Source organism: Lipophrys pholis (assembly GCF_963383615.2).
Source record: "Lipophrys pholis genome assembly, chromosome: 2".
Lineage (NCBI taxonomy): Eukaryota > Metazoa > Chordata > Actinopteri > Blenniiformes > Blenniidae > Lipophrys > Lipophrys pholis.
This window is the reverse complement of record NC_137636.1, coordinates 6,559,591-6,585,900: the sequence shown is the minus strand read 5'-3', so window position 1 is coordinate 6,585,900 and position 26,310 is coordinate 6,559,591. Positions and strand designations below refer to the sequence as shown.

The following is a 26,310-nucleotide window of genomic DNA, read 5'->3' as shown; positions in this document are numbered from 1 at the left end:
ATTCACCAGTTAACCTAAAATCAACTTCATGCATGACTTTTGATTGTGTTGAAAAATCATGGGGAAATCCAAAGGAAAACCCATGCATGCACAGGAAGAACATGCAAGCTCTACAAACTTTTCTTAGATAATTAACTTGCTTGTCCTCCACTGAAATGTAGTGGCAACACCTCTTCTTGACAGATGGCATAGCAGAGGTTGAGGGCAAACATTTCATGATTATACAGAGTGACAGTCATAAATATACACATAGACTGTTCATTTTATTCTATGAATTGTTGTTGGAGGTCGTCATCAACTGACCTGTCTTGATGACTGGACCTCAAATCCGTTCAATGAATTCATTAATGAATAATACATTTGTTTTTCAGAACCCCAACACCAGCTGTAAATCATTTACTTTGCTTGAAAAAAAAAATTTCTTTCATAAAATATCCATTGTGAGTGTTATTCAACTGTCTATAAAAGTAGATGTGAAACTTCTTTGAGGAAACTCTTCCATTAGGTTGGGTTCCAGATTTACATTAGCAATCTTGTGTTCTATTCCATTCCCAACACTGTGAAAACAACGGCACTTGACCTTTCTCAAGATAATAGAGCTGACTTATTCCAGGATTTCACAGTCAAAATCAAATATGTCCACGTGGTTTATGAAAGCTTAAATTGTGGCTTTATTCAAACTCAGTGTTTATCAAAACTGCCGTTGGAATTTGTTCTGGCATCTGTCGAGTAAACAAAATTTTCAATCAAAACCAAATTTATGTAAATATAACAAAGACTTTTTTTAATGCAAGTCTCGAAATTCCAGTGCTGTAACAGTAAAATATTGATAGATAATAATATATAAGGTGTAAAGGAATAACATGAACAGAACATAAATGAAATATGAAATAACAGACATACCAATAAAATGTGATGTACATGAAAATGGTGTATATATAGTGATTACCATATTAAAAAAAAAGTATCTTCCTAAACTGGGGGAAACGAAGATTGCTAGAAAAAACCAATATAAAGTTGGCCTCCATGTGGGTAGTACAAGGAGCATCAGCAGGCTAACATCCAAATGCCTGAGATGATTTTGGTTGCACATTGCTGTGGAGTGGTTAAGTACTACCTTGTTTTCATGTTCTAAATGAAAGAACTTACAAACCTGCACTGGTTTTGTGAGAGGACCTCTCTAACCTCCCACTATGGTCTTCTAAATGCAGTCTACTCAAGCACTGCTGCTGCTCAGGATTGCATGTACCCCTAGTTGTAATATCGGTATGTATGTTTTTTTTCTAAAGGCCAAGTCCTTCCTGCAAAAGGTGTAACCAGCATAAAGGCACATGCTGCTGCAAAACCTGTAAAAATTAATCAACATTGAAATCAATTGGAAATGTCCAAATCACTCATTGCATGCACACCTAATAAACCCGCATACCATGATAGATGATGCTTTTTTAAAGTGTGTTCTAATCACAAACTGGAATAAGACACTTTTTCATTCATTTTCATGTAGAATGACCTTTGTCCCAGAAAGACAGCCGCAGTTCTTTACCTAAACATTGGTTTGTTCAATTAATGAACTAGCACTTGTGGATGCAGCGACGAATTGTGTTCACCGACAGCGTTTTCCCAAAGTGTTTCTGAGCCCAGGCAGTGATCTCCACAACAGAATCCAGTTTGTTTTCCATGCAGTGCTGCCTGAGGGCCTGAATATCACAGCCAGTCAATATCGGTTTTCGGCCTTGTCCTTTGCGTACAGAAATTTGTCCGGATTCTCTGAATCTTTTAATGATGTTATGCACCGTTGACAATGCAATTCCCAAGTTTTTGGCAATTTTCCGCTGAGGAACGTTTTTCTTGAATTGTTCCACTATTTTCTCACGCAGTTTCTCACAGAGTGGCGAACCTTTCCCCATCCTCTCTTCAGAAATATTCTGCCTCTCTGGAAAGCATTTGCCACACTCTGTGAGGTTGCTGATTTGATCAACCAAGTTGACAGGTCCAGGCGCAAAGTTCACCCCCTGCTTCACCTTTACAGCCTCCATCTCTCTCTCCGTGGCTTGTGGACATTTCACTGCACCTTGCCTCTTGATTTCCTACATCAGAGCATAAAGAAAGGCCTTTAGTGTGATTGTATAAAAGAACAATCAAAATTCAATGACAGAAATGATAGAATTACAGCCACCTGATTAGCCATTTTCTCCACAGCCACACCACTCACCCACTCAGAGCGGCCCATATCGCCATCAGAGCTGTGAATGTTTTTAACCATACGTTCAGGCTTTGAAATCTGTCTGAGTAACAACTTGATCGGGGGTAAAAGGCTACATAAATTGTCCGAACAATTAGGGTCTGACTTTAAGAGTGTCTGAGGTTGTTTGACTTCATAAGTGTGGATGAAAGAGGGTTTGAGTTGCAGTTCAACTTCATTTTCGCTGTCCGTGTATTCTTCATATCCTTGCTCGGTCTCCCACTGGTCTTCTGGCTTCCCCTCCTCTTCCACCCCCATAACCTCAATCTTGTTCGTCCTTTCCAAAACTTGCTGATCCATCTTCCAGAGTCTTCTTTCAACTTCTTCATCATCCACCTCCTCTTCATTCTCACTGTCTTCCTTGCTCTCTGCGTCCCATGTGCTTTCCACAGAGTCCTCGCTGCTCCCAGCCATTATTTCTGGCTCTACAGTCTGCCTCTGTCTATCAAGGGACACAGAAACAGTGGACAAATCAGTATTGCGGCACGAGTAACCATAAAGTAGAGTCACATCAAACTTGCTCAAGCTGTGATACCTCTCTTCCAGGTCTTCAGAGACGCGGTTGAGAGGACATTTCAGTCGTGGCTCTAAAGCACTCAAACCCTCCAGCTCCATTTCCTCTCTCTTTAGTGAGGCTGCAGAGTTTAAAAGTAACTTTTCAATCTAATGCTAATGTTGTTGCTCGGGCTTTCTTCTTAATTTATAACTTGTTCCATTTTGACCCATCTATATCCCAAGGTATTTTAATTAACTTTACATAAACTGTAAACCACAGATTTCACTGACAGCTGGCTGGCAGATTTAACACACCGTTAGCAACCTGCTAACAGCTCACCCGTCTGATTTCAGACTGGAACGGCTCCGGACCGGGCCTGAATCGGTGGAGACATCGCGACAAGGCATAGCTGCCCGATCGACTACATGGATCTGAATAAAAAAATGCCGTTTTCCCCAATTTAATAAAAATTAGCACGTCGCTGCTCCACTGAAACGGAAGTTGAACTCGTTATGGTGACGGACCGAAAATGGGAAGCGCCACTGCTCGTCGGAACCATAGACATGTCTACGGTCGGAACAATTGTCTAAAAAATTTGAATAATAATTAAACTGTTCCAACAGCTGTTTTCTTTTAATGTTTAAAACCCTTTGAGTATATATTGTCATGAAGTTCAAATATGGAATCATGGGTTAGGTGGCAATTCCCGTCCATCCACCAGGTGGCGCCATCACTGTGACTGTGACGGTCTATGGAATTCATCAGGGCTGGACTCTGCTGAGCCCTTTGACTTTTGCAGAAGATTTTGATGCCGTTTTCATCAGGAAGGCCTGTTGCGTATACAAACCAAATTTGAGGTCTCTTGGACTTGTATGAGGAGTTCAACACACACACATTTCAAGGTAAAACCACATGGCAAACTTTCAGTTGGTTTAAGAGTATTGGGTGTCAGTGACACTTGTGTGTCCTGATGTGATTCATATCCCTGCCGATCTCAAGCATCATATCACAATGTTTGGGGTCATGATACGTAAAAATACAATTCCTAAAAGTTCCTCTTGTCAGATCTTTTCCCAAAAGCACCTTACCTTTTGTTTACCTGTTTGTAGCAACAAAGCTATCAGCTCCTTTTCAAAGTTCTTGAACAGGGGTTTTGTGTATTTAAAAATGTTTCTATTTTATTCTATATATTGTAAATCACTCATCTTTGTGAAGCTGATTTTAAAATTATTATTACTGGATTAAATAATTATAGAATAAATAATTAATAGAATGTTAATAATCTATACTACTAGAATCAATCTTAAGTATGGACTAATAACAATATCTATTAATTATATTAAGAATTTCCCTCTTAAAATTACAAAGTAGATCAAAATAGAATACAAACACTATTTACAAAGGAGGTATTAATAGAACACCTGAGAGTTTTGACCGGTGCTCCTTGCTTTAGCTTCTGTTATGAACAATTAGTTTTTTGTTTTTTAGACTTACTTTTCATCTATCCAGTTTGTTGCTGGCATTAGTTGTCAGATTGGGTAAATATTGAATTCCAATGAATTCTTAGATTCAACATTTGATACTTTGGCTTTGAAGCATTTATTTTTGTTCACATTATTTCACACATTTCCCCAAAACTTATTGCTGTATATAAAACAATGGAAAATGTGTAGATTTATACTAAATGTGATGTACTTTAATAGAGGACATACACTACTCACAAAAAGTTATGAATATTTGGCTTTCGGCTGAAATTTATAAAAAGTGTACAAAGTCCATGCTCCAGTGAAATATTATTAAAGAAGAGCACTTAAAAAAACTCAAAATCGGTGGTGGGTATTCCACATTAAAAAGAAATCTTGATATCTCATGCTGTTCACAAGTCAACTTATTGTCTGTTGAAGCACGGCATCCCTCTCTCCTTGAAGGGCGGCTGTCAGGTCATTGAGGTTCTGGGGTACAGAGTTAAGAGCCTCTACACAGTCACTCGGTTGATCTCAGAGGATTTTCTCATGGATTCAGGTCTGGACAAAGTGCAGGACACTCCATTTGAGGTACCCCTGTTTACAGCAGCCTTTTCTGAATGATGCCACCTCAAAGAGCCGGAGCTTTGTCGTCCATGAATATGAAATTAGGCGTGTTTATGCAGGGACACAACTTGGATTGGGTTACTGAGGTTATTCTGGTGGCATGGGCTTGTCACTGTACCATTCCACATGTTCCACAGGAAGAGTTCACAACAAAGCAGTCATCAGTTTAGGACGTGGCCAAAGGGACGTCCACTTCTATGCCTTTCTGGGAACTTTTTGTGAGTAGTGTGTGACAAAGCTGTTCATTCGTCAAGTAGGAAATCTCTTCTCCACAGTGTTTTGGGTCCATGTGATCAGAGGTGGACTCTTCTCTGTTTGAACAGCTCCTCCAGCTTCTCCTCCAGAACGGCGTTTGTTCCTTTAAGACCTTTCACCACCTGAGAGGCCCAGACAAAATACTCCTGCACCCGCTCAGCTGTCCAACCTGAAAAACACCCATTAAACTATTAGAAAATATTTCTTATATTATTTATATTTCACAAGCAGATGTTCATAGAGAATTATTGTGGGTTCACATTCAAGAACAGCAGTTTTCAAACCGATTTGATTGGAGCATCGCCTTCTCAAAGATCTGTGAAGTAATTACAGGTAATTAACTTGGACAAGTGCTCATTTTGCCATTTCTCTCTCGAAGCCAACATAAGAAACATTCAATCCCTGGACTCTTTCAAAACTCACCTAAAAACTTATCTTTTTAGACAAACCTACTCTTCTAAAATCTATGTTTTTGTTTTCTTTTGACTAATATGTTTTTACTTGCTTTTAACTGTAATCTTATCATGGAATGTAAAGTGACCTTGGGTATGTGAAAGGCGCCAATACATAAAATGTATTATTATTTCAGTTTTGCTCTCAAGATGCACTGTAATACTTGTTCATATACTGCCAAAACATCCACTCAAAAGACTGAAAAAGCTAAACAAATGGTCAATGGAGTTTACTCATATAGCGCTTTTTCCAGCCCCCAAAGAGCTTTGCATTGTTAGTCACATAACAGTGGAGGCAGCTGCCATGCAAGGTGCTCAATCTATTCAATGGGAGCAGCTTGTGGTTCAGTGTTTTGTTCAAGGACACTTTGACATATGGACAGATAGAGGATCAAACCTGCATGATTTTTACTGTCCGGCATTTTTAATGTATCTGTATATACTCCCAGGTTCCCTCTCCTGCTGCACAAAAATCTACCTATGGGTACCAATTAAGTCACCTTTGACATTCTGATTGAGGGATGACCCACTCTACCAACTGAGTCTTAGTCGTCACAATAACTACAATTTGAAATAGGAGTGAATTTTGTCCGATGTCAATTAAAAATGTAACCACTGTGTGCACATATAGTTTTGAGCTATTTTTATAAAAGAATTACAAAGAAAGTTGTGACATCTTTGTAGAAGGCAACTGCAACACACTATGGCCGGCAAGTCAATACAATTAAATGTTCTTTATTATAGTGTGGCGACTATGACCCTAAAATGACCCAGCAAATAGTAGAAGAGCAGTGACGATACTGACCAGCAGGTGTGCTGCGGTTCAGGTCCCTCAAGTTGTAAAGCTTATCAGCCAGTTTGACGAGTTTGGCTTGGTGGCTGCAGTGAGGCGCATGTTCCACCTGCAGACGCTTCCTATCTTGCTTTGCCAGAGTTTTTTCGTCTGTCACTTCCTGAACTATCCGGGCAACGACTGGCCCAAATTTGGCTTCAAGCTCTGCATGAGTGGTGTCCGTGTCCTCCACTGTGTCATGGAGCAAAGCAGCCTGCACAAGAAAGGGGCACACAGAGACAACAAACATGTTGAGTGACCCCAGAAGACAAGTCCATGACAGCAACTCACTGATGGTAGCTGATAACATACTTGCAAAACCTCAATGTCAGTGATTCCTCCCTCATGGCTAAGGATTCTTGCTACTCCTGAAAAAGAATCACACAGAGCTTTGAGTATCAGAGAGAGCAAAGTCAACAAAAGATCTGACTTTGTTAAGCTTCGGAACAAGTCAAAAACACCAATAGGAGAGCTTTCTTTGGATTTGCTGTCAGTGTGGGTGTTTTGTGTCATTATGTGGCCACTCTCTATTTAATGATCACATCATTGCTTCTGGTGAGCCATAAATAACATTTCCATCTGTGTAATAGTGTAACTGAGATATTTGTGTGCAGGGCTGCACAATGTATTGGAAATGTACACTTACCATGCATTCATTTACATCATTTAAAGTATGAATGAAAAAAAAAAAGTGATTAACTAATTTTGATGAATTTCGAAAGAGAAAGACTGAAATGTTTGTATCACCACCTGATATGTTGCACCCCTGATTGTTTGCATTATTGCCATTATTTTTCCGTTTGTAATATCTGGACGGTCATATGTATTTGTTACTACTTTGCTGTGGTTCTTTAATGCTTGTGACTGTTGAGTAACCAAGGAGGCTCAAGTCCAATATCATCGACAATAAAAAGGAAGTGTCTGAGTTAAGAATCTCTACTTTTGTTCCAATCTCGAAATACAAGAGAAACAACTTTATATGTACAACAACCATTTTACTTAAAGAAATGTCAAGCTTTCTGTCTGTAGACATCAGCAGTGATCTTACATACAGTGAGTTGACAGATTTGTGGGCCACATTAGATCGCATCATTATAAGGTGAAAAGACTCGTTTCTTACCGATGGGGTGGTTGATATACGGCGTTTCTTCTGGGTCTTTTCGTCGCTGGTTTCGATGTTTTTCCGCAGCGAAATTGGTTGTTTCTAACAGAACGATGGCGTCAGAAGTCATGCTTTCAGACAGGTGTCTTCTTACTGGTGCACAGCGGTCCGTCTCCGAGCGGTCCGGGCGGAAACCGCTTGCGACAACGTTGTTTCCGCTTATGTGGCTACGGAAGGAGGCAGATGCTAACCACATATACACGTCTGTTTCACCCTGTTTTATTAGGTATGTTTTTCGCATTTGCTGTTAAATATTGAGTGCGTCCTTTGGATATTATCTCACGCCAGTGTGCCTTATCGACGTTCATTTTGTCAACTGATCTGATGTGACAGATGCGCTTTAGCTTCAAAGCTACTTTCGCTCGTAGATTAACAAGTGTAGAGATTTTCGTCTCTTCTGTGTCTTTCTGTTGCCTGTGGCTTTAAGTAAATGTGTTTCTGTATTTGTTGTGAATAACCGGTTGCTCTCTTGTGTTGGTTCCGCTCCAGCATGGCTTACAGCGCCCGGAGGGACTCCCCGGAGCTCCCTGACTTCTCCCTGCTGAAGATTCTCGTCAGAGATCAACTCATCTACCTGCTGGAACAGGTGGGAACACGCATCCGTGATGTGACCCTGATCAGCGAGGCTCTGCTGGGTGGCACACCACACACTAACACGACTGTCATGCGACTCATACACATATGCCAGTGTTCAATGTTTATGATGTGATTATATACCTTATTTTCGCACTCATCCTACTACTATCCTAGGACCTAGGACTAATGACATTAGTCAGAAACCAACTGCAGAGAAACTAAATATACACATAAAGGTAAAGATGACTACAAACAGGTGACATTTAATTGCAAAGTGAAACGAAATGACTTGAACGAGCCCAAGCTGATACAAATCGATCAGAAATGCATAAAGGTATGAAAAGGAGCTATAAGCCATCCACATAGTGATAGATAGAGATTACAGTGACACAAACTGTGTCAAAAGGGTTAATATTTTGTAAAGTAAAAGGTCATTTACAGATCTGTGAACAGCAACCAGTTGTTTCACAATTGATCATGTCAGCAGAGAAAAGTGACTGTTGATAAAAGAGTATTTGGTCCCAAAAAAAGGCACAATTTGACTCCTATAGAGGTTCTTTCATGAAAAGGCCATTTCTGAGTTAAAACAATGTTTCAGAAGTCTTTATATAAAATGTTTACCCTCAGTTAGTATTGAATGGGGTTTGAGCAGCGTATCAAAGAAATTGAAAGAGTGAAGAACTGGGGCTGCCCTGAGAGGCAGACTAAAGCATAAATATATGTTTTATCATGATTAGATATTACATGTTCTTGGACACAGAGTGTCACTCAGTAGAAATTGCATTTTCTTGTATTTGCGTGTGTGTGTGTGTGTGTGTGTGTGTGTGTGTGTGTGTGTGTGTGTGTGTGTGTGTGTGTGTGTGTGTGTGTGTGTGTGTGTGTGTGTGTGTGTGTGTGTGTGTGTGTGTGTGTGTGTTTTTTTGCTCTTCTCCGTCTTCACTCTCTTTCAACTCTCCCGTTACACAGCTACCGGGGAAGAAAGACCTCTTCATCGAGGCAGACCTGATGAGCCCACTCGATCGTATTGCTAACGTGTCAACTCTAAAGGTGAACCATCTGACCATCCCAACTCTTCCTGTCAAAAAAACAAGCTACATGCAAATATATTTTAAGAAAATGTTTCTTTCGTGTTCTCTTTTGCAGCAACATGATGTCGACAAACTTTACAAATTGGAACACAAACCTATCGTCAGCACTTCAGATCAGTGAGTTTTGCACACTGATAATGCCACATCAGTTTACATATGAGCACCGTCGAGTGTATTTGTTTGACAGTGTGTCGCTTCTCTTTCGATAGGCTCTGCTTTCTGATTCGACCGAGAATACAGACAGTAAAGTGGATATGTGGCAAGTCCAAAAACTACTCTCACATTCACTTACCCTTTACAGTAAATTTCTAGTCACCCAGGAATGTAACCAGGCTTGTGAGAAGAATTTAATCTGAATCTCTTGCAGTGATAAAACAAAGATAAACATCTGATAGTAAAATTAACAAAGTAAACAAATAAAATAAAAGTCCGTTTTTATAGGAGTCAAACGTTTACATAATTGGTAGAATTTTAAAAGCTTCAGTAATTTGGGACATTTCATGTGAAAGAATCTTTGATTCTTTACTGATTCTAATGCAAAACAACTGTATATACAAAGAAACAATCAAAACTATACTTGTATGTTTCAAATTAGTGCCTCTAACAACGATATTTCACTGAATATGATTATTATTCAGTTGTTAATGTTTAAAAACACAAGGAATATCATTGTGACTGTGAACACAATTTGTGACAATGATTTCCCTTAAATAGTAACATGTCTTATTTTCTATTTTTTATTTGTTGTATTTCCAATACAATATTAGTGCATGAGATCAAATCACTGTTCATTGATTTGTTCATGAACTCTTTCACATGGTCTTAATCTTGTCGTTGGGGGGAAAATAAACCATGTGTCATTCAGTTTGGTTTGATCTGGTATAAAAATGCTCCAGATAACTTGATATGTTTAAAAGTGAATCAGAAATAGTAAATAGTATCTAAATTTTAACATTTTCCCTTTGACAGCGAAATGATTGAAGAACTGGTGTAACAGGTTCATCTGCCTGATGCCCTCTGGACTAGTTGTTGATAGATTCCCGCGCACCACTAAATAAACTTTTGCAACAAAGCTTGCTAAAAATAAAAATCCCAAACAGAATTTTCTGCATCTTGTGTAGATAGAAATTCTTCAAATGTCACTCCATTTTTAAGATGTTAGTTATTTTTCTGTGACTGTTTGAATCTGTGTGCATTACTAGTTGTGTTCTTATGGTTATGTTAATCGTTTATTAAATACTTTCTATAATCCCCAACCCAACATGCCTGTCTTTGGTTCTTTCAGTGCTGTTTTGTAAAAAAGTTATTTTATGATGTTTTTCCCGCTGCTTCCAGATGTTGTCAATGCCGACAAGGCTGTAGGGAAGTTTAGAAGATACAAGATCATTTTTACCCCTCAGAAGGTATTTCCCGCTTTGCTGTTTGTATTGACGCGCTGCTCAATTCTCCCTATTTACCCCACTGACCATCTCTTTCTGTGTCGTTCAGTTCTACGCATGTGAGGCTGTATTGGAGGAGCAGGGGATCTTTGGGGGTGAGTTTCACCACTTTCAGCCATTTTGTTTTTAGCACCAGTGAAAGTAAAAGTGAACATTAAAAGATGGTTTTGGTTTCTCACAGATGTGACCACAGATGAATGGGCTTTCTACCTCCTTCCACTTGACGATGATATCGTCAGTATGGAGCTGCCAGAATTCTTTCGAGACAACTTTCTGGTAAATATGAGCTTGGCTATACTCTAAAACTAATTGGCTAGAATTAGCAGAGAAGGCAAGAACAAAGTATTTTTACTCAGTTTACATAGTTCGTAGATTTTTGAGGTGTCTGTATTAAATTTTTTACTTTTACTCTCTACATTTGTTCTTTCGCCATCTCTAATTTTTCAAACTGGCTGGTTATTTGTGTTAACCGTTATGAAGATGATTCAGTGCTTTTGCCACCACTGCTGATGAATAACCTTTGAAACATGTGAGATAATTTTCCCATGGTGATGAACCACAAATGTATCATTTGGTTGCCGAATGGTGAACAGATGTATTAATTAACAGATGTTGTGATTATACAGGCAGGAGACCAGCGCTGGGTGAGCACAGCTGGCAGCGTTCTGCACCTCCTTCACTCCCTTTACGGCCCGTTTTCAAATGTCTATGGGATCGGACGCTGTTCTAAGGCAAGTGCTTAGTTCTGCCTGACCGCTGGGGATTTGCGCCCTGTCAAAGCTGAGCACTGTGTGGGTCGTTCCAACGACTATACCATTAAGTTCAACTTGTGTTAATCAATTTGTAGAAGGAAGATCCTCCGTTATCTAGGTTTAAAAGTCTGTTGAAGAAAAAACTAGTTTAGGAAGGAATGACAGTGAGAAGAAGCAGCAATTTAACAGCTGAGATAAACTACGATCATACAGATAGTAGCAGACGGTTTTTCTAAAGCTTGTATGAGGCTACATTTGATGGACAAAATGAATGACAAGCACAAACTCATTCTGGCTGAAAACAGATGGCGTACCAGTCATTGAAGGAGCTGTTGGAAGACGGTGAACAAAAACCTCGCCAAGCCGAGATAGGAAATGTTTTTCTTATCGACAGAGGTGAGGAGCCCCGTGTTCTCCTCTCGGTGGGTCACACACTGTGCTGTCCTTGTTTCTTGTACCGATGTTGTTGCTGTCTTTGCAGATGTTGACTTCGTCACTCCTCTATGCTCGCAAGTTGTCTACGAAGGACTCGTGGATGATATATTTCGAATTAAATGCGGTGGGTGTCCCCTGAAGTGTGCCGTCCTTCTCCGTGCCGAGCTGCCATAACCTCAACATTTTTCAGATTCGAAAATGATGTTGAGGAAATCCCAAAATGAATTTATCAATCTGAAAACATTCAAGAGGTAGAATGAAATAAACAGCAACTAATGTCTAAATGAAAACATCCAGCACCTGGATGAATGAATTTTACATCTTAAAAAAAAGATTGTCCAAACAGGCATTACTTTGACGGTGTCTTTGACTAAACTATTGTATATTGAGGTTACAGTTGCTAGTTACTTCTTTAATAAGTACTGGAGTTACTTTACTAGTCACTGCAAATTAAAAATAAACTTTATATTTGGGAACAAAATACAAAAATGGCACGATTGAAGCTATAAATAAAACGCCTTCAAAGACACTACAACTCAGGATAATCAGAGTTTCAAAACAATGTTGTTTGTTGTGAGTCACTGTTTCTGGAACATGCGCTTCTTCACATTCTTGTGTGAAATATGATTCCTGCGTTTCGTCCATGCACTGTAGGATATTTTTAAGAATATCAGTCTTGACTCTACGGGCCATTGATAAGTATTGGATCAGTTATACGCAGTGTTGTCACACCGCATGTCCGCAGTCATTTTCAAACACGATCCTGTTGGGGCCTGTTCTGTGTTGATGTGTCGTCTCATCACGGCGTCTGCTCTGCAGGATGTGTGGAGTTCACCCCCGACGTCACCACCTCAAACAAAAGTGTGAAAGTCATGCTGAACTCGCAGGACAAGGTGGGACCGACTTCAGAGCCGAGCCGACTGCTGCCTGTCACCTGACATCTTGAGACAGACATCTGTATGAACTGTCCTGTGTCTCGTAGGTCTTCAATGAAATCAGGAACGAACATTTCTCCAACGTCTTTGGCTTTCTCAGTCAGAAAGCCAGGACTCTTCAGACTGCATATGATGTGAGTTCATGTCCGTGACCGTCTCTATAACCAAAGTTACATACATCGTTTAATGGTCCTCTCTCTCGCTCTCTCTCTCATACTTGTTTATATATTTGTTATTTCTAAATGCATGTGTATGTGTGCATATGTTCTTTTACATGATGAAAAAGAACATTTTTGTGAATTATATGTCAAGTTTTCCCATTGTGGGAAAATGAAAAGAAAGCCCGTCTTGAAACATTCAAACTTTCGTGTCTTTTTATTCCATTGTTTCTACAGAAACGCCGCGGGATGGATATACAGCAGATGAAGACGTTTGTGTCGGAGGAGCTGAAAGGGTTAAAGCAGGAACATCGACTTCTCAGCCTTCGTGAGTCTTCCTGACCAAAACTGTAAATCAGACCTCCAATGACTTTTGTTGGCTTAACAGCACGTTTTCGCTTCCAGACATCGGTGCCAGTGAGTCTATCATGCAGAAGAAAACGAAGCAGGACTTTCAGGAGCTGTTGAAGACGGAGCACTGTAAGAAATCTACAATCTGTCCATCAGGTTCAACTTTCAGATTATAAATCTGAATAATATTTATCATCATTGCTTAGAGAAAAAAAAAAGAGAATTCAATAGAGAACCAAAAAATGCATAAAAAACACTCAAAACATACAAGAATTAATTTATGTTTTGCTGATTTACTAAAAAATGTGTAACATTCTTACTTTGGCAACTTTGCTAAATGGTTTCTTGGGGCACATATACATAAGGTCCTCTCTTTTCAACCTTTTATTCCTACATGATCCGATATGTGAATGGAATATGATTTATTGTGCAGAGTTTCCTTTCTTGTGTTCTCCAGCTTTACTTGAAGGATTTGACATCCGTGAATGTATTTCTTACATAGAAGAGCACATCAACAGACAGGTGGGTTCATTTAAACAGCTCCACTCTCCAGAAGTCCCGAAACAAAAGCATCCTCACATGAAGCGTCTGTTTTATTTTTTTCTAGGTCTCCATGATAGAAGGCCTGAGGCTGCTTTGTCTTCTGTCTATCACAGAAAACGGTGGGTCCTTATCTATTGTTTTTAATGCAAATTCAATCACTCTCATGTTGTTTGAGCATCTGCTTGACTTGATTTTCTCACAGGATTACTGCCAAAGGACTACCGGTCATTAAAAGCTCAATACCTTCAGGTGAGCAGAGGAAGTTGTTTTATTTAATTTCATAGCAGCTGTGTGTATTTCACAAAGAATTTTCTCAAAGACTTTCCAATGATACCATTACCAGTTATTTTTAGGAGACATAAATATAATTCTATGACTAGATGTGTAAAATGAAAACGGCAACACCTCTTATTTTATGTGCTTTTTATAAAGTTGAATTTTATTTTTTATAAAGTGTTTCCCACGGTGAAATGTGCTATTTTGTATTAATGGTTCTAACCACTAGTGGAGAAAGTGACAAACTCAGTGCTGTTATTTATTTACCATATGGGTAAGAAAACAGGAATAGCTTCATTTCTGAGAACAAGAAAAGCTGCATTGTTTTCCTCTCTTTCCAACAATATATAGAGACTGACTCTCAAAGTTACACAAGAGCATATTGATATAGACCATGTTCAGTGTTTCTTTTCAGTTTGGAAAAACAAATAATACATCATTTTGCCATGGACTTGATCCTTGTTGAAAGCCTGAAACATGTTTGCATGTTCCTCTCTTGATGAACAGCCTCCGATCTAATGCTTTTTACATTTTTATGGCGAAACAGAGCTATGGAGTCGATCAGCTGCTCACATTTCACAACCTGAAACAGATAGGGCTGCTGGTTGAGCAGCAGCCGGGCGAGACGCTCACAGTGATGGAGAGCAAAGTTGGGAAACTGGTCAACGACAAAACGGCAGGTAAACTAACAATCACCTCAGGAAGAAGCAGCAAAATGCCCTAACAAATGTTTGAGGGTGGAATTGTTTTGGATTTTTTGATTTGGCTTTCCTTGATCCATTGATAATTTCTTTGTTTCCAGGGAAGCTGACTGATGCCTTTTCTTCTCTGGCAAAGAAAAGCAACTTCAGAGCCTTGAGCCGAAAGCTAAACCTGGTAAATGGTCATCACCAACATTAAAACTCTTCAGAAGTGCCTTTTTAATGTTTAAAATATCTCTGCATGGTTACATTTGCCTTTAATCTCGGGCAAATCATTATTGTTACCGAGTGCACTCTTCTTTGTGTGAAGGTGCCAAAGTCAGATGAAGAATATGACCTCCGTGTCCCACGAGACATGGCCTACATCTTCAGTGGCGCCTACGTCCCTCTGAGCTGCAAGCTGATTGAGCAGGTACACCGCCATCAGCATTTATTTATCTCACTAGATCAGACTCAGGTTCTACTCTCTTTAAGGAAAACAATGAAACTCCTATTGTATCTTCATGTGCTTTTCTTAGGTGTTGGAGCGAAACGGTTGGACAGGGCTTGAAGAAGTCACTCGGCTGCTAAATGGACATGAATTTGCCATTACAGGTTAGGGCATCAAGATTTTCACAGTTATGATTTGAGCGAGACGTGCCACTCTTATTACTACTCCTCGTGATCCCCTTATGCATTGTTTTTGAACTATTGTACCATTTGTTATCAGGCAACAATGTTGCTGACTCAAAGACAAAGAACGATGCTCAGCGCATCGTTTTGGTCATGTTCCTCGGAGGATGCACCTTCTCTGAGATTTCTGCGCTCCGTTTCCTCGGCAAAGAGAAAGGTAAAAACTGTGACAGATTATTTCTTCTTGCTGTAATCGTTGCTGCTTCATTGGGTTTAGCTTTAGTTTTGCTGACTGTAAATATAATTAATACGGTGGCGGCTTCTGAATATTGTTCAAGCTTTATTCGCATTACTTCTGCCAGATACTTTGTTAGATGATCTGTTATGTGTTGTGTTCTTACACTGCTCCTACCTTCAATTAGATTCCTTTAAAGTGCTTTTCCAATGCCTAAATATTTGAGCAGTAGCAACATTCAAATTCATCCCAATAAATATAAATTAATGTTTTTTGGCTTCATGCTGTTGGTTCAGACAAAAGAAGGCATTGTAGGCCTTGACAAACACTCAAAGACTTTTGAAGTCTTATTTTGAAACAACTATTCAAATAATTTTGAAACCATTTTTGTTGCTGTTCTTCATAATTACTACATAAATAACATTCATGACAAAACATTTCCTTACAAAGAATTCACATTTCACGCTTTAATTATGCGCGTTAATCTGAAACTAGATATACCCCCCTCCCCTTTTTGTTTTGTCAAAAAGTGAATATTAATGATTTATTATTTCAACATGTATTGCCACTGCATGGAAACTGATATAATAACTTTTCAGAATTGCAGGCCAATTAAATATATGTGCTCATGTTCCTATAAGGCATATACAGTCATTGTTAATGAAAAAAAAATGACTTGAAATAGGGAGAAATCAATATTTAATAAATGTTTTCTATTTTCTTGTTTCAGGTTATAAGTTCATTGTGGTAACAACTGCCATTACAAACAACTCAAGACTTCTGGAATCTTTACTAGGCAACACTTCATGAATCCTGTAAGCACATCGTCCGACGGAAACCTGATACATTCCTGCTTCATTTGCTCCAATGCTGGCATTACATTCAGAGAAATATTTGCTTCTGGCCTGTTTGTGACAGCAAAATAATTGTATAGATGTATAAAGTGAATAAATGTTTTTTTAATCTACAAGTTTGTCTCTTGCGTTGTATTCAGACAAATATACCTCACTTGTACACACACACACACACACACCCACACAAGTCACACCAATGCTGCACCACATCTCCCATCATTTTCTTATCTTCTTTCGGGGCTTAGAGCGCCACAAGACGCCATTACAGTATATCTATCTATCTATCTATCTATCTATCTATCTATCTATCTATCTATCTATCTATCTATCTATCTATCTATCTATCTATCTATCTATCTATGATATATCTAATAATAATATGCATCTGTTTAAACTGAACAAATACACTTTTTATGCACACATTTTTCAAAATCTACATGTTTAATTTTTTTCCTAACATGTCTGAAATCATAAAATTTATGAATTTGGTATAAACTTATAATCTCGTGTTGCTATTTAAAACATCTCTATCGGTTTCTTCTACTGTTAATGAGTCAATAAATAAACAACAGCCACATTGTTGAAGGTTTACGTCACGAAACCCACGTCTACCCAACTGGTCTGTTCGTTTTATTCACAAACTGTGTAGCGATGGGCGGTGTCTCAAAGTGTCCCACTGAATAAGTCGAATACGGGTCTTCCCGGTGTATTTAAACACGCGCGTCTGCAGAAGGAACCAATCAGGAAGCGGGACGCCGCAGTACGCGTATTTTGAACGGTTTGCAAACGGACCATACCGAGCGAGAACGGGCAGACGGAGAGGGGGAGATTTCTGCTTCCCTTTTTCACAAGATTTTGTTATATCGAACTACCTACCGGCGTGGTAACCGAGTGTGGATTTTAACCATGAGGAAAAGGTAATGTCAGACGCTTTTTTCGTAGTGAGGGTAGCTTTCTTCATACGTAAACTGTTATTAGATCAGTGGTTGCTAAGTGTTAGCTTAGCAACGGTTAGTCCAGTAAGGTTGGATATTACTTCGCGTTGAGTAATAATGTTAATCACTCGGTTATTGAAAAGACTTATAACATGATTTGCAATGTTGCCCGTAGTGAGGTGCTCGCGGGAGAGGCCGTGTCGTGCTTAAATAAAGCCTTGTGCCGCCTGAAGGACATTTGGGAGGAGATCGGCATACCAGAGGACCAGAGACTGCAGAGAACCAATGTTGTCAAAAACCATATTAAGGTCAGAGATACCACACTGTGCATGGCTATATTGTTGTGTTTAAACTTGTAAGGGTGCGAAATTGTCATCCATTCAATGTGACTGAGTGGATTCCTGGAACAGACCCGGTTTGTGTCCCAACAAGGGCTGAGGCAGGTGGATCAGAGGATGTAGTGCCAGGCCATCAATAGAACATCAGATTCAACTCAACACTATGCTCTAATTGATTTTATTTTATACCATCTGTTTTAATTAAAACCTCTTTCACTTGAGTGCTCAGATACTCAGCCTTAGAGTTGTGACCAGCAATCTGATTATGTGCCTCATAAGAAGGTGACTGAGGCAGGCCAGTGTCTGCTTCAGTCAAGACAAGAGAGGAGCTGGGTGTGTTGACCCTGCTTGGTTATGTAATCCACAGACACTAAACCTGCAGATGTAATTGAGATCTATCCCTCCAAATAAGCATCTTGCGAATGTTTGGTATTGTGCTCACTCGAGATCTTCATGGATTTTTGGAAGTTTTGATTTGATTATCACATTTTTAATAAATCGGGGCTAATACTTTTAATGTTGTGCAGAAATGTATTTTCTGTGATCCAGTTTATTAATCTTCGACAGAATATTTCCTGCTAATAAAAAACATTGTGTATTTTGTGTATTCTGGTATTATATGGAATATATGTTTGTTTTGCACAAGTACTAGCTTAAATATTGATCAGCTTTATTATCAGATAGATTTAGGTTCTGCATGTTGGAAAACCCTTTTCTTTGTAAGTCTTCATGTTAAATTAATGGATCACATTGGTTATTTTATGTAGATATGTGTTAACGCAGGGCTTGTTTTGGCAGCTTTTACTTTTGTTGGTGGTTGTTTTGTTTTGCTATTTTGTTATTTTCAGTCACACCTGAGTTATTTTTCTATAATATGCATTCTGTATATGTTTATGTTTGGGGGGTTTTCTGTCTCATTTTTGTGGGTTCATGCTCTGGGATATGGGCAATGACAAATGACCTTGCGTCTATTCCTGTCATGCTCCTTTATACCACTCTGCACCTGATGCTTTTTCAGTTTAACAAACACATCGAGACTCAATGAGAGGTGTGACGTGTGTATGGGTTATGGCCGTGTATACGAGAGAGAAAGGTGGGTGGGAGTGTTTGGAAAACACAATGGTAGTTATCAGTGAAACTAGGCCACTGGAACGTTTTCAAAGTCCTCGTGTTAAAACAACACTTGCTCTAACTCCTGTGTAAAATCTGGTCATTAATTACCATAACTGGTGTTGCCTGTTCTGGTATTTAGCTTTTGAGAACTTTATTGTTTGGCTTATGCTGCACATTTCAGCTGATCTTCACTAATTATTACCTTATTCTGTTACGCACTGCACAACGTTGTCTATTTCGATATATTTTAAATAACCCGCTGTGACACTTTGAATATTCTTGTACTTCTTTGTCACTTTTTTTATTCCGTGTTTAGGTGCAGCTGCTAACACACATTATTTTAAAGCAACATTCTTGTTCTCTGCACCTTCATTAAAGTACAGTCTAGTGGAATGAAAAGAAATTACTTGAGACTTTACTTGAATGTCGATATTACAGACTGTTTAAAATTGGTTTCATTTATTGTTGTTCTTCATCACACCAACAGAACTTACTAGAAATGATGATCCAAGAAGAGGACACCTTAAAAAAGAAGCTCCTCTGCAGCATTCAGACCTGCGCTGCAGAAATGGAGAAGCTTTGCTTGGAACTTCAGCTCCCTGTTTTTCAGGTGGCAGCATCATTTCCAATCCTCGGTTACTGATTTTATCTGAGAATGTAGTGGAAAAAAACAAGACGAATCAATCTGTGCTCATCTGCGGTTTTAGGAGGAGGCGGGAATTAGCATGTTGCAGAGGGAGAAGAACATCCGCACGCAGGTAGAAGCCCTGACGACGGAGAGGACCCAACGGATGCAGCAGCTGAAGGATCTGCTGGAGCAGGACCGCGAGCTAGCCGACATCCTGTGCTCCCTGCCGTACGGCATTATTCCCGACTGTGTCCCCTCGCTGGAACAGCTACAAGACTTCCAAGGGCACATCTCCAACCAGAACGCAGAGAAGGTTGGCGGTTCATTTGTTATGACTGCAGCACCACTATGTTACATTGTCTTGCAAAAGTATACATACGATGTGAACCTTTCCACATTTTGTGGCATGACAACCACAAATATGAATGTATTTTATTGGGATTTTATATGCTGGACCAACACAACGTGTCACATAATTGTAAAGTGGAAGGAAAATGATAAGTGCTTTTCAAATTCTTTAACAAATGAAAAACTGAAGTGTTGTGTGCATTTGATGCTGAAACATGGGATTTCGAAAAACCTCATGATTTTACTGACTACTTATTGTCTGCTCTGCTAGTATGACTGGTTCTTAGATTACGCCTTATAAGATTTTGTGTCTCTGTCACGGTTTGATACGAGTCTCATTTTGGTATTTTCCTTTGTGGAGTAGTAATAATGGATGCAATACAAAAAGTCCTTCAACTTTTATGGCTTTATTTTTGTCATTCAACAAAAATAACGATGAAATGATTACATGACCGTCAAGTTTCCCCAGCCTGCAACAGACCCTCGGGCGTTTGTTGTCATCGACGCTCAAATTCGTCTTGTTGCGCTTAATTGTTCACAGGAGAAGCGACTCGTTGAGTTCAAAGATCTGAAAGAGCAGATCATCCTGCACATGGAGCAGCTGGACCACGTCCCTGACACGAGCTTTGAGAAGGATGTCGTCTGTGAGGACGAGGACAGCTTTTGCCTTTCCAGGGAGAACATCACAGCACTCAAACTGCTTCTCTGTCAGGCAAGGCAAACAGATTCAGCTTTGTAGCGTGTAGTTTATTGCTGTTAGGGGAAATCATCAGAAGGTGTTGGCAGGTTGTAACCATGGCTCTGGTCCACGTGAGATTTTTATCCAGTCTAAAGTTTTAATTCAAAACCAAACTGCTGATTTACTAACCAGCAGTGTTGTTCCTACAGCTGGAGGAGCGCAAAGCCGAGAACGAGGCGGCATGTGAGACTCAGAGAGAGAAGCTCCAGCTGCTGTGGGATCGCCTGCAGGTCCCACAGGAGGAGCGACAGGCCTTCAATGTACACATGGTCACATCCAAGAAGAGGAACTTGCAAGCGGTGAGAAGACTCACCTGACATTTATCCGTTCATCCATTCTATTCTTTCTGATTCTCCTGTTCAGTGACGATTTCACTGCCCTGGTGGCCAGTTTGCAGTTCGGTTACCACTTTTTCTCGTCCTTAGTTACAATCAGAAGTTCACCGTCTGGAGGAACTCAAACTACAAAACATTCGCAACGTCACAGAAGCCATCCGCTCCGAAATCGCTGTGATGTGGGAAAAGTGCTTCCTGAGCATTGACCAGCGGGAGGCATTTGCACCTTATTTCAGCGGTTGGTTTTTGCGTTTTACACTAAAGTTGTCTCTTAATCAGTCAAAAAACTCAAAAATGTGATTCTGAGACTTATTGACTGTTTCAGAGGACTTCACTGAGGAACTGTTAAGTCTGCATGATGCCGAGATCCTGCGCTTGAATCAGCATTTTGAAGATCACAAAGAGCTTTATGATGGTGTTCACAGATGGGAGGAGAGCTGGAGACTCTTTAAAGAGCTGGAGGTGAGTTTATTTAACCAAGAAAACCACCATTAGGAAAAAAATTGACCTTTCTTCAAAGTCCCCATCCATCCATCGATTTTCCAAACCCATGACTCACACGGCTCCGGCTCAAGCGGTCTGTCTCACGTCTCTCCCCCCCGCAGTCTTGTCCAGCTTCCTCTTCTATGCAGGAAGACATAATGGGTTAATTGGCAGCAGGAATGTACAAATATTACTGAGTCACTAGCAATGTTCAGAAAGAGGCTCTTTAATGCAGCTGAGCTTGACCAAGCAGGGACATTTTATCCACCAGATAACTTAAAACACGTGTCTTTGTGATCCGGAAGGAAACTGGACTACCCACCAGAAACTCCACTCAAGCACAGGAAGAGCATAAATACTAAATACTCTACACAGAAATATCCAAAGCTAGGAATTGAACAGGAGATTTCTTACCACGACACTACCGTAAGCCTTCTAGAAGCCATGTTGATATTAACAGGTTGAAATGCTGCCTGCTACAGTGAGAGAATCTGAGCTCTTCATTTATTTTTTTTTTCATGGTAACCGGATCTCATTGTGTTTCATGAAAACTAAGGCTGCAGTTGCTTTAATCTTCATTTTCATTTTCAGAAAAAAGCAACAGATCCAGCGAGGTTCACTAACCGAGGGGGGAATCTTCTCAAAGAGGAGAAACAGCGGTCGGAGCTGCATAAGAGTCTTCCAAAGGTGAGACATGAGGGCGACACCATGAGCTCCGACGTGGAACTGTAACTTTCAGGCGCATGAACTGTTAACACAATCATGAAATTCATCGTGGTTTAGTATTTGCTCCCCCAATATTTAACAATGACCACATATCAAAAAATAGTTTTTTAAGTTTTTCTCATTCCACAAAGACAGTCTTTGTCATTGTGCTATATTACAACGTGATGAGGAGTTATTGCTTTAAAATGTTACTTAAAATATTGAGATACCACAATGGAAGAAATTCAAGAAATATTGAGAATTTTTTTATATACTTGTATGCAATAGTTAGATTTTTAGTTTCTATTTTCATGATGGAGTTAATGACCACAGCAATGTAGGTGACTGCTGTTGAAATAACTAGACAACTACACTGACTTTTCTTGGTCGGTAACAAAAAGTTCATTCAAAATAAAAAAAAAAAAAAGAAATCCACTTAATCCAACCTCTAATATGAAATTCTTTTTTTTTTTTTTTTTTAGCTTGAGAGCAAATTAAAAGATCAAATAGACATGTGGGAAAAGGAGCATGGTCGAGAATTTCTGGTGAACGATATGAAGTTCCTGCAGTACGTGGAGGAGCAGTGGGAGCTGCACCGGAGTGAGAAAGAAAGGGAGAAACAAGAAAGGGTGAGCGTGTTAACTGGTATTATAAGCTTTGCCTGTTTGCCGAGACACTCGGTCACACTTTCTCTGTACACACTCCAAACAGCACCTCAAGAAGAACAAACAGACCGAGGAGGACATGCTGTACGGAACAACTGTACGAACGCCAACCAAGCGGCGGTTCCTCGGCGCCAACACGCCGAACAAATCGCGAAAGGTGGTGAACTCAATTTGTGCTTCACTCCGATGGCTGTGGTGTGAATTCTTGCTTGAATGTAAAACGCTGTCCGTATGGCACTAACCTTCCTCTTTCTCTCTCAGTTCAATGTGACTTCCAGCATTTCTAGTGGCACCTCTAACAGCACGATGCGCTCAGGGACTTTGTGTCGTTCGCCCCTGCCCCGCCCTCCACTTTCAGCAAATAAGGTTGGTCTACTTTTGAAGAGAATAAAGTGGAAGTTACACAAGCTTCAAAAAGCTTGAATAAAACATTGTAACAAGCCTTGCTTGAAGAGAACCACCGGTATTTGAGGTACATTGGTAGAATTGAACAAATTTGTGTTGTCCAAGCAAATCTGGAATAAAGAAAGTTTCTAGATGAAGGACTGTGTCTCTATTATGGCACCTGCATTTTAAATACCCAGCATGTGATTGTCCCCATATGAGGTAATGGCTGCAACCATCTACATAAAATTTGGCTCACTTTATTTGCTTTCAGTATTTACTTCTTGACTCTTTATTTTTTCCTGATACAATTCCGTCCTGCTGTGCGTCCATCCAGGTCCCAGGGGTGCGTACGCCGGGCGGCGGTAGACCGCCCCACCCGCGATGGCGGGACTGCAACAAGGAGAACGAAGCCCAGATGAAGGGATCGCCTCTAAGTGGTGCGTTGCTGACCTCCGCTAGTCCACAGCGTAACTTCAGCGTGGCTTCTGTTGCCAGCACATATTCACAGTTTGTGGTAATTTAACCTTTTGTCTCTAATCTCTTATTCAATTTATTTATTTTTTTCACGCTGTAAAGCATTGAGGCATTTTGTGGAGCTTTGTCTGCAGATGCTAATGATGCAAATTTATGTTTTAGAGGGACTTGGTCACCACTGAATCTGTTCAGTCAAGGTCTGTTTTCAATCCTAAAATCTTGCAATTCTGACTAATTCTTCTTTCTAATAATGAAGTGACTGCATGCCTCTAATCAAAGACAAAAAAACATGCAGGGAACCTTATGGCTATTATTTAAATGTGGCTCTTGACGTAGATCTCGCAAGAAACTCACTTTAAGTAGGAGGTTCTGTGATGTTTTGACATTGAGCTGCATCTCTGAAAACACATGATTACATTGTTTGTTTTGTTGTTGTTTTTTGCTATGACCACGCAGTGCTTCACAAATGAGAGCATTTTAAAATCAGCCTTCGTCCCCGAACAAAAGTACTGACAAATAGGTATTCTAGTAATAACACGGGTAGAAGTATAGAATTACACTCGCATAACAGTAAGCAAATAGTATTTTAGTGTACTTGCACTTTCCTGAGTTGTTTATTTATTTTTTTATTTTTAAATTTTTAAATTTTACTCCAAGGTAAGTACAACTTGCACCATGTTGCCTGCATGATGCCTCTAAACTCATGTCTGAGTTCAAAAACTATTTAAACGGTTTGATCTGCATTGCTGATGCCAATAAGTTTCTGTTCTTCACATAAAAAAATTCCTGCATTTTACAAAACGAATATCCGGTGTCACTCATTATACTTTATCATTCATCTCACAAATTTGCTTTGAAGGTAGATATTTTATACAGATATCTGAATCAAATGCAAGTTAATGCTGTTTGATAATTTGTAGTTTATAATGATATAGTTTTTTTGTTTTGGAAAAAGTAATTTTATTCGATATATTTCAACAGCAGTTGTTTCACTTGTAATTGAGTAAGATTGAGTAATCACAGTGGCACCTCTGCTTGAATAATATGATTACACATTCACTGCAGTTGAATGTTTTATTTTCATTTTCAACATAAAAGTAAAACAATGAAAGCTTAACCTTCCCGAAAAGGAGTAGAAGGAACCATAAGCGCAGTAAAACCTGTAGGTCTGCTTACATCCTACAATTTGTATTTATTTATTTTTTTATTTTTTTTTAAATCGCATGTAAACTTAGATAACCACAGAGCAAAAAAGGAATCAAAGCAAATGAACAGAATTTTCAGCGCACTTACTGCATGTTCCACCCTTTTACTTCTCTTTATCTGATGAATACTGTTAGTTTGTACTGCTGATTGAACTGCTTCATGCTTGGACTTCTGCCTCAATCATTGTTAAAGTGTTGTGGACGATCTTTATGGCCCTTTGTTATTTGCAGTATAGAACAGTGAGTGTAGTGTATATCTGTAAGTACTACCCCAAATCTCTGTGCAGTAATTTAAATATGACAATACGAGTGAGCAGTGATTTCCTCAATTGATTCCATTAATGGATGTGATGTTCTACTTGATCTCAGTTCAACTTCCAGTTATTTGGTTTTGCTCTTTCTTTGTCTCACTTTATGAAGCAATAATAATCTACAACACAGAAGGTTTTTAATAGACGTTTTGCGAGGGCATGAAGACTTTGTGCAGTGTGCCACATTTTGGGAGTCAATCTTGGAGCTGATCGGCCAACACAAGCTTGCCCTCCACGTTCTCTTTCGCTTTCCACTGCTCAGAAGCTGATATAACCAGATTTCTACACGTTTGTTTGATTTTCTCATTGTTGTCTCTCTAACTTACACTAATAGCCTTCTGTGTTCTTTCTAATGATCAAGAAATATTACTTAAAAAAAAAAAAAAAGTTTCAAAGCACAGGCATATATTTTTTCAGATCCTCTCAGCTTCCAGTCTGCTCTTCTTCCTCCACAGCGAGACCTGTCAAAGGCTTCTGACGCCAAGATCCAGCACAACATCCTGAACTCCACCACCAACAACCTTTGACCCTTGCATCATCTCAAAAGCGTGGTCGTCCCACCAATGAAATTGAGGTCTCCTTCAAAGCGTGTCACTACTGTCCCCTGCTATTTGCTATTATATGTAAATGAAGGCATTAATGTATCAAGTGTTATTTCAGCGAGAGGCGAGGAGTCTGTTGTTGGATTTTAACGTGTCACTACCCTCGTTGAGCATGTTGCTGTAAAAGAGAGAGCACTGTGTTTGTGTCATAAATTAAAGCAGCACTACTTTGGCTCTCTAACCTACCAGTTATTCAGATGTCGTGGATATTGTGTGTATGGGCTTGATCCTGTTTTTAAAAAGAAGGAACACTAGAAAGTTTGATCTTTCTTAAGTTATGCAAGCTGGGGTTCCAAGCCAAATGCAACAAATGTTTTGCACTTTTTATAATATGTTTATCTATATTGCAGCACATAGTGGTGTATAATCTAGACTCATGCCTCCTTGTGATTTTCTTTTTTCTGAATATATGTATAGATGAATGTTTTTATATAGTTATTTGTTGTTCCATCCACACACGTTTGTTGAAATGTCACATTGGTGCTGCATTATAGTTCAATATAAACTTCTCAAAAAAAAATGTTTGGAAACGTTATTTTGGTCAATTATTTCTCCCCT

At 39.4% G+C, this 26,310-nt stretch overlaps 4 protein-coding genes across 12 annotated transcripts; 2 read left to right on the top strand and 2 right to left on the bottom strand.

The window, feature by feature from the left end:
- Positions 1-245: 245 nt before the first annotated feature.
- Positions 246-3,274, bottom strand: LOC308106542 (uncharacterized protein). 4 transcript variants are annotated; one of them, XM_080458355.1, is made up of 3 exons: positions 2,778-3,255; positions 2,213-2,684; positions 246-2,087 (listed from the first exon to the last, which is right to left on the bottom strand). In XM_080458355.1, the coding sequence occupies exons 1-3, from the start codon at positions 2,855-2,857 to the stop codon at positions 1,572-1,574; spliced, it is 1,068 nt and encodes a 355-aa protein (XP_080314481.1). In that variant the 5' UTR covers positions 2,858-3,255; the 3' UTR covers positions 246-1,571. The 4 variants fall into 4 exon arrangements, with proteins under 4 accessions (XP_080314481.1, XP_080314479.1, XP_080314482.1 ...); XM_080458353.1 differs by having other exon boundaries at positions 657-2,087; positions 2,177-2,684; positions 2,778-3,274; XM_080458356.1 differs by having other exon boundaries at positions 657-2,087; positions 3,078-3,218.
- A 1,034-nt stretch (positions 3,275-4,308) lies between these two features.
- hddc3 (HD domain containing 3) lies at positions 4,309-7,636 on the bottom strand. 2 transcript variants are annotated; one of them, XR_013936368.1, is made up of 5 exons: positions 7,488-7,621; positions 6,680-6,735; positions 6,341-6,581; positions 4,797-5,252; positions 4,321-4,724 (listed from the first exon to the last, which is right to left on the bottom strand). XR_013936368.1 is itself a non-coding variant. In XM_080488954.1 (4 exons), exons 1-4 carry the CDS (start codon positions 7,597-7,599, stop codon positions 5,122-5,124), a joined length of 540 nt encoding a protein of 179 aa, XP_080345080.1. In that variant the 5' UTR covers positions 7,600-7,636; the 3' UTR covers positions 4,309-5,121. The 2 variants fall into 2 exon arrangements, 1 of the variants encoding a protein (XP_080345080.1); XM_080488954.1 differs by having other exon boundaries at positions 4,309-5,252; positions 7,488-7,636.
- A 35-nt stretch (positions 7,637-7,671) lies between these two features.
- vps33b (VPS33B late endosome and lysosome associated) lies at positions 7,672-16,598 on the top strand. Of its 2 annotated transcripts, none has more exons than XM_080491638.1 (24): positions 7,672-7,755; positions 8,019-8,115; positions 9,072-9,152; positions 9,249-9,310; positions 9,403-9,452; positions 10,529-10,596; positions 10,682-10,727; positions 10,814-10,908; positions 11,259-11,363; positions 11,690-11,780; positions 11,866-11,943; positions 12,639-12,712; positions 12,802-12,888; positions 13,150-13,240; positions 13,318-13,392; positions 13,721-13,785; positions 13,871-13,925; positions 14,009-14,055; positions 14,630-14,762; positions 14,885-14,958; positions 15,094-15,195; positions 15,302-15,377; positions 15,493-15,612; positions 16,361-16,598. In XM_080491638.1, exons 1-24 carry the CDS (start codon positions 7,691-7,693, stop codon positions 16,438-16,440), a joined length of 1,917 nt encoding a protein of 638 aa, XP_080347764.1. In that variant the 5' UTR covers positions 7,672-7,690; the 3' UTR covers positions 16,441-16,598. The 2 variants fall into 2 exon arrangements, with proteins under 2 accessions (XP_080347764.1, XP_080347765.1); XM_080491639.1 differs by having other exon boundaries at positions 7,681-7,755; positions 9,381-9,452.
- A 671-nt stretch (positions 16,599-17,269) lies between these two features.
- prc1b (protein regulator of cytokinesis 1b) lies at positions 17,270-26,279 on the top strand. Of its 4 annotated transcripts, none has more exons than XM_080493527.1 (15): positions 17,279-17,401; positions 17,595-17,727; positions 19,358-19,480; positions 19,578-19,811; positions 20,388-20,558; positions 20,735-20,884; positions 21,011-21,158; positions 21,246-21,382; positions 21,995-22,090; positions 22,591-22,737; positions 22,820-22,930; positions 23,035-23,139; positions 23,495-23,674; positions 23,797-23,831; positions 25,606-26,279. In XM_080493527.1, exons 1-15 carry the CDS (start codon positions 17,391-17,393, stop codon positions 25,652-25,654), a joined length of 1,830 nt encoding a protein of 609 aa, XP_080349653.1. In that variant the 5' UTR covers positions 17,279-17,390; the 3' UTR covers positions 25,655-26,279. The 4 variants fall into 4 exon arrangements, with proteins under 4 accessions (XP_080349654.1, XP_080349653.1, XP_080349656.1 ...); XM_080493530.1 differs by having other exon boundaries at positions 23,495-23,597; positions 25,606-26,263; XM_080493528.1 differs by lacking the exon at positions 23,797-23,831 and having other exon boundaries at positions 17,270-17,401; positions 25,606-26,263.
- Positions 26,280-26,310: the final 31 nt, after the last annotated feature.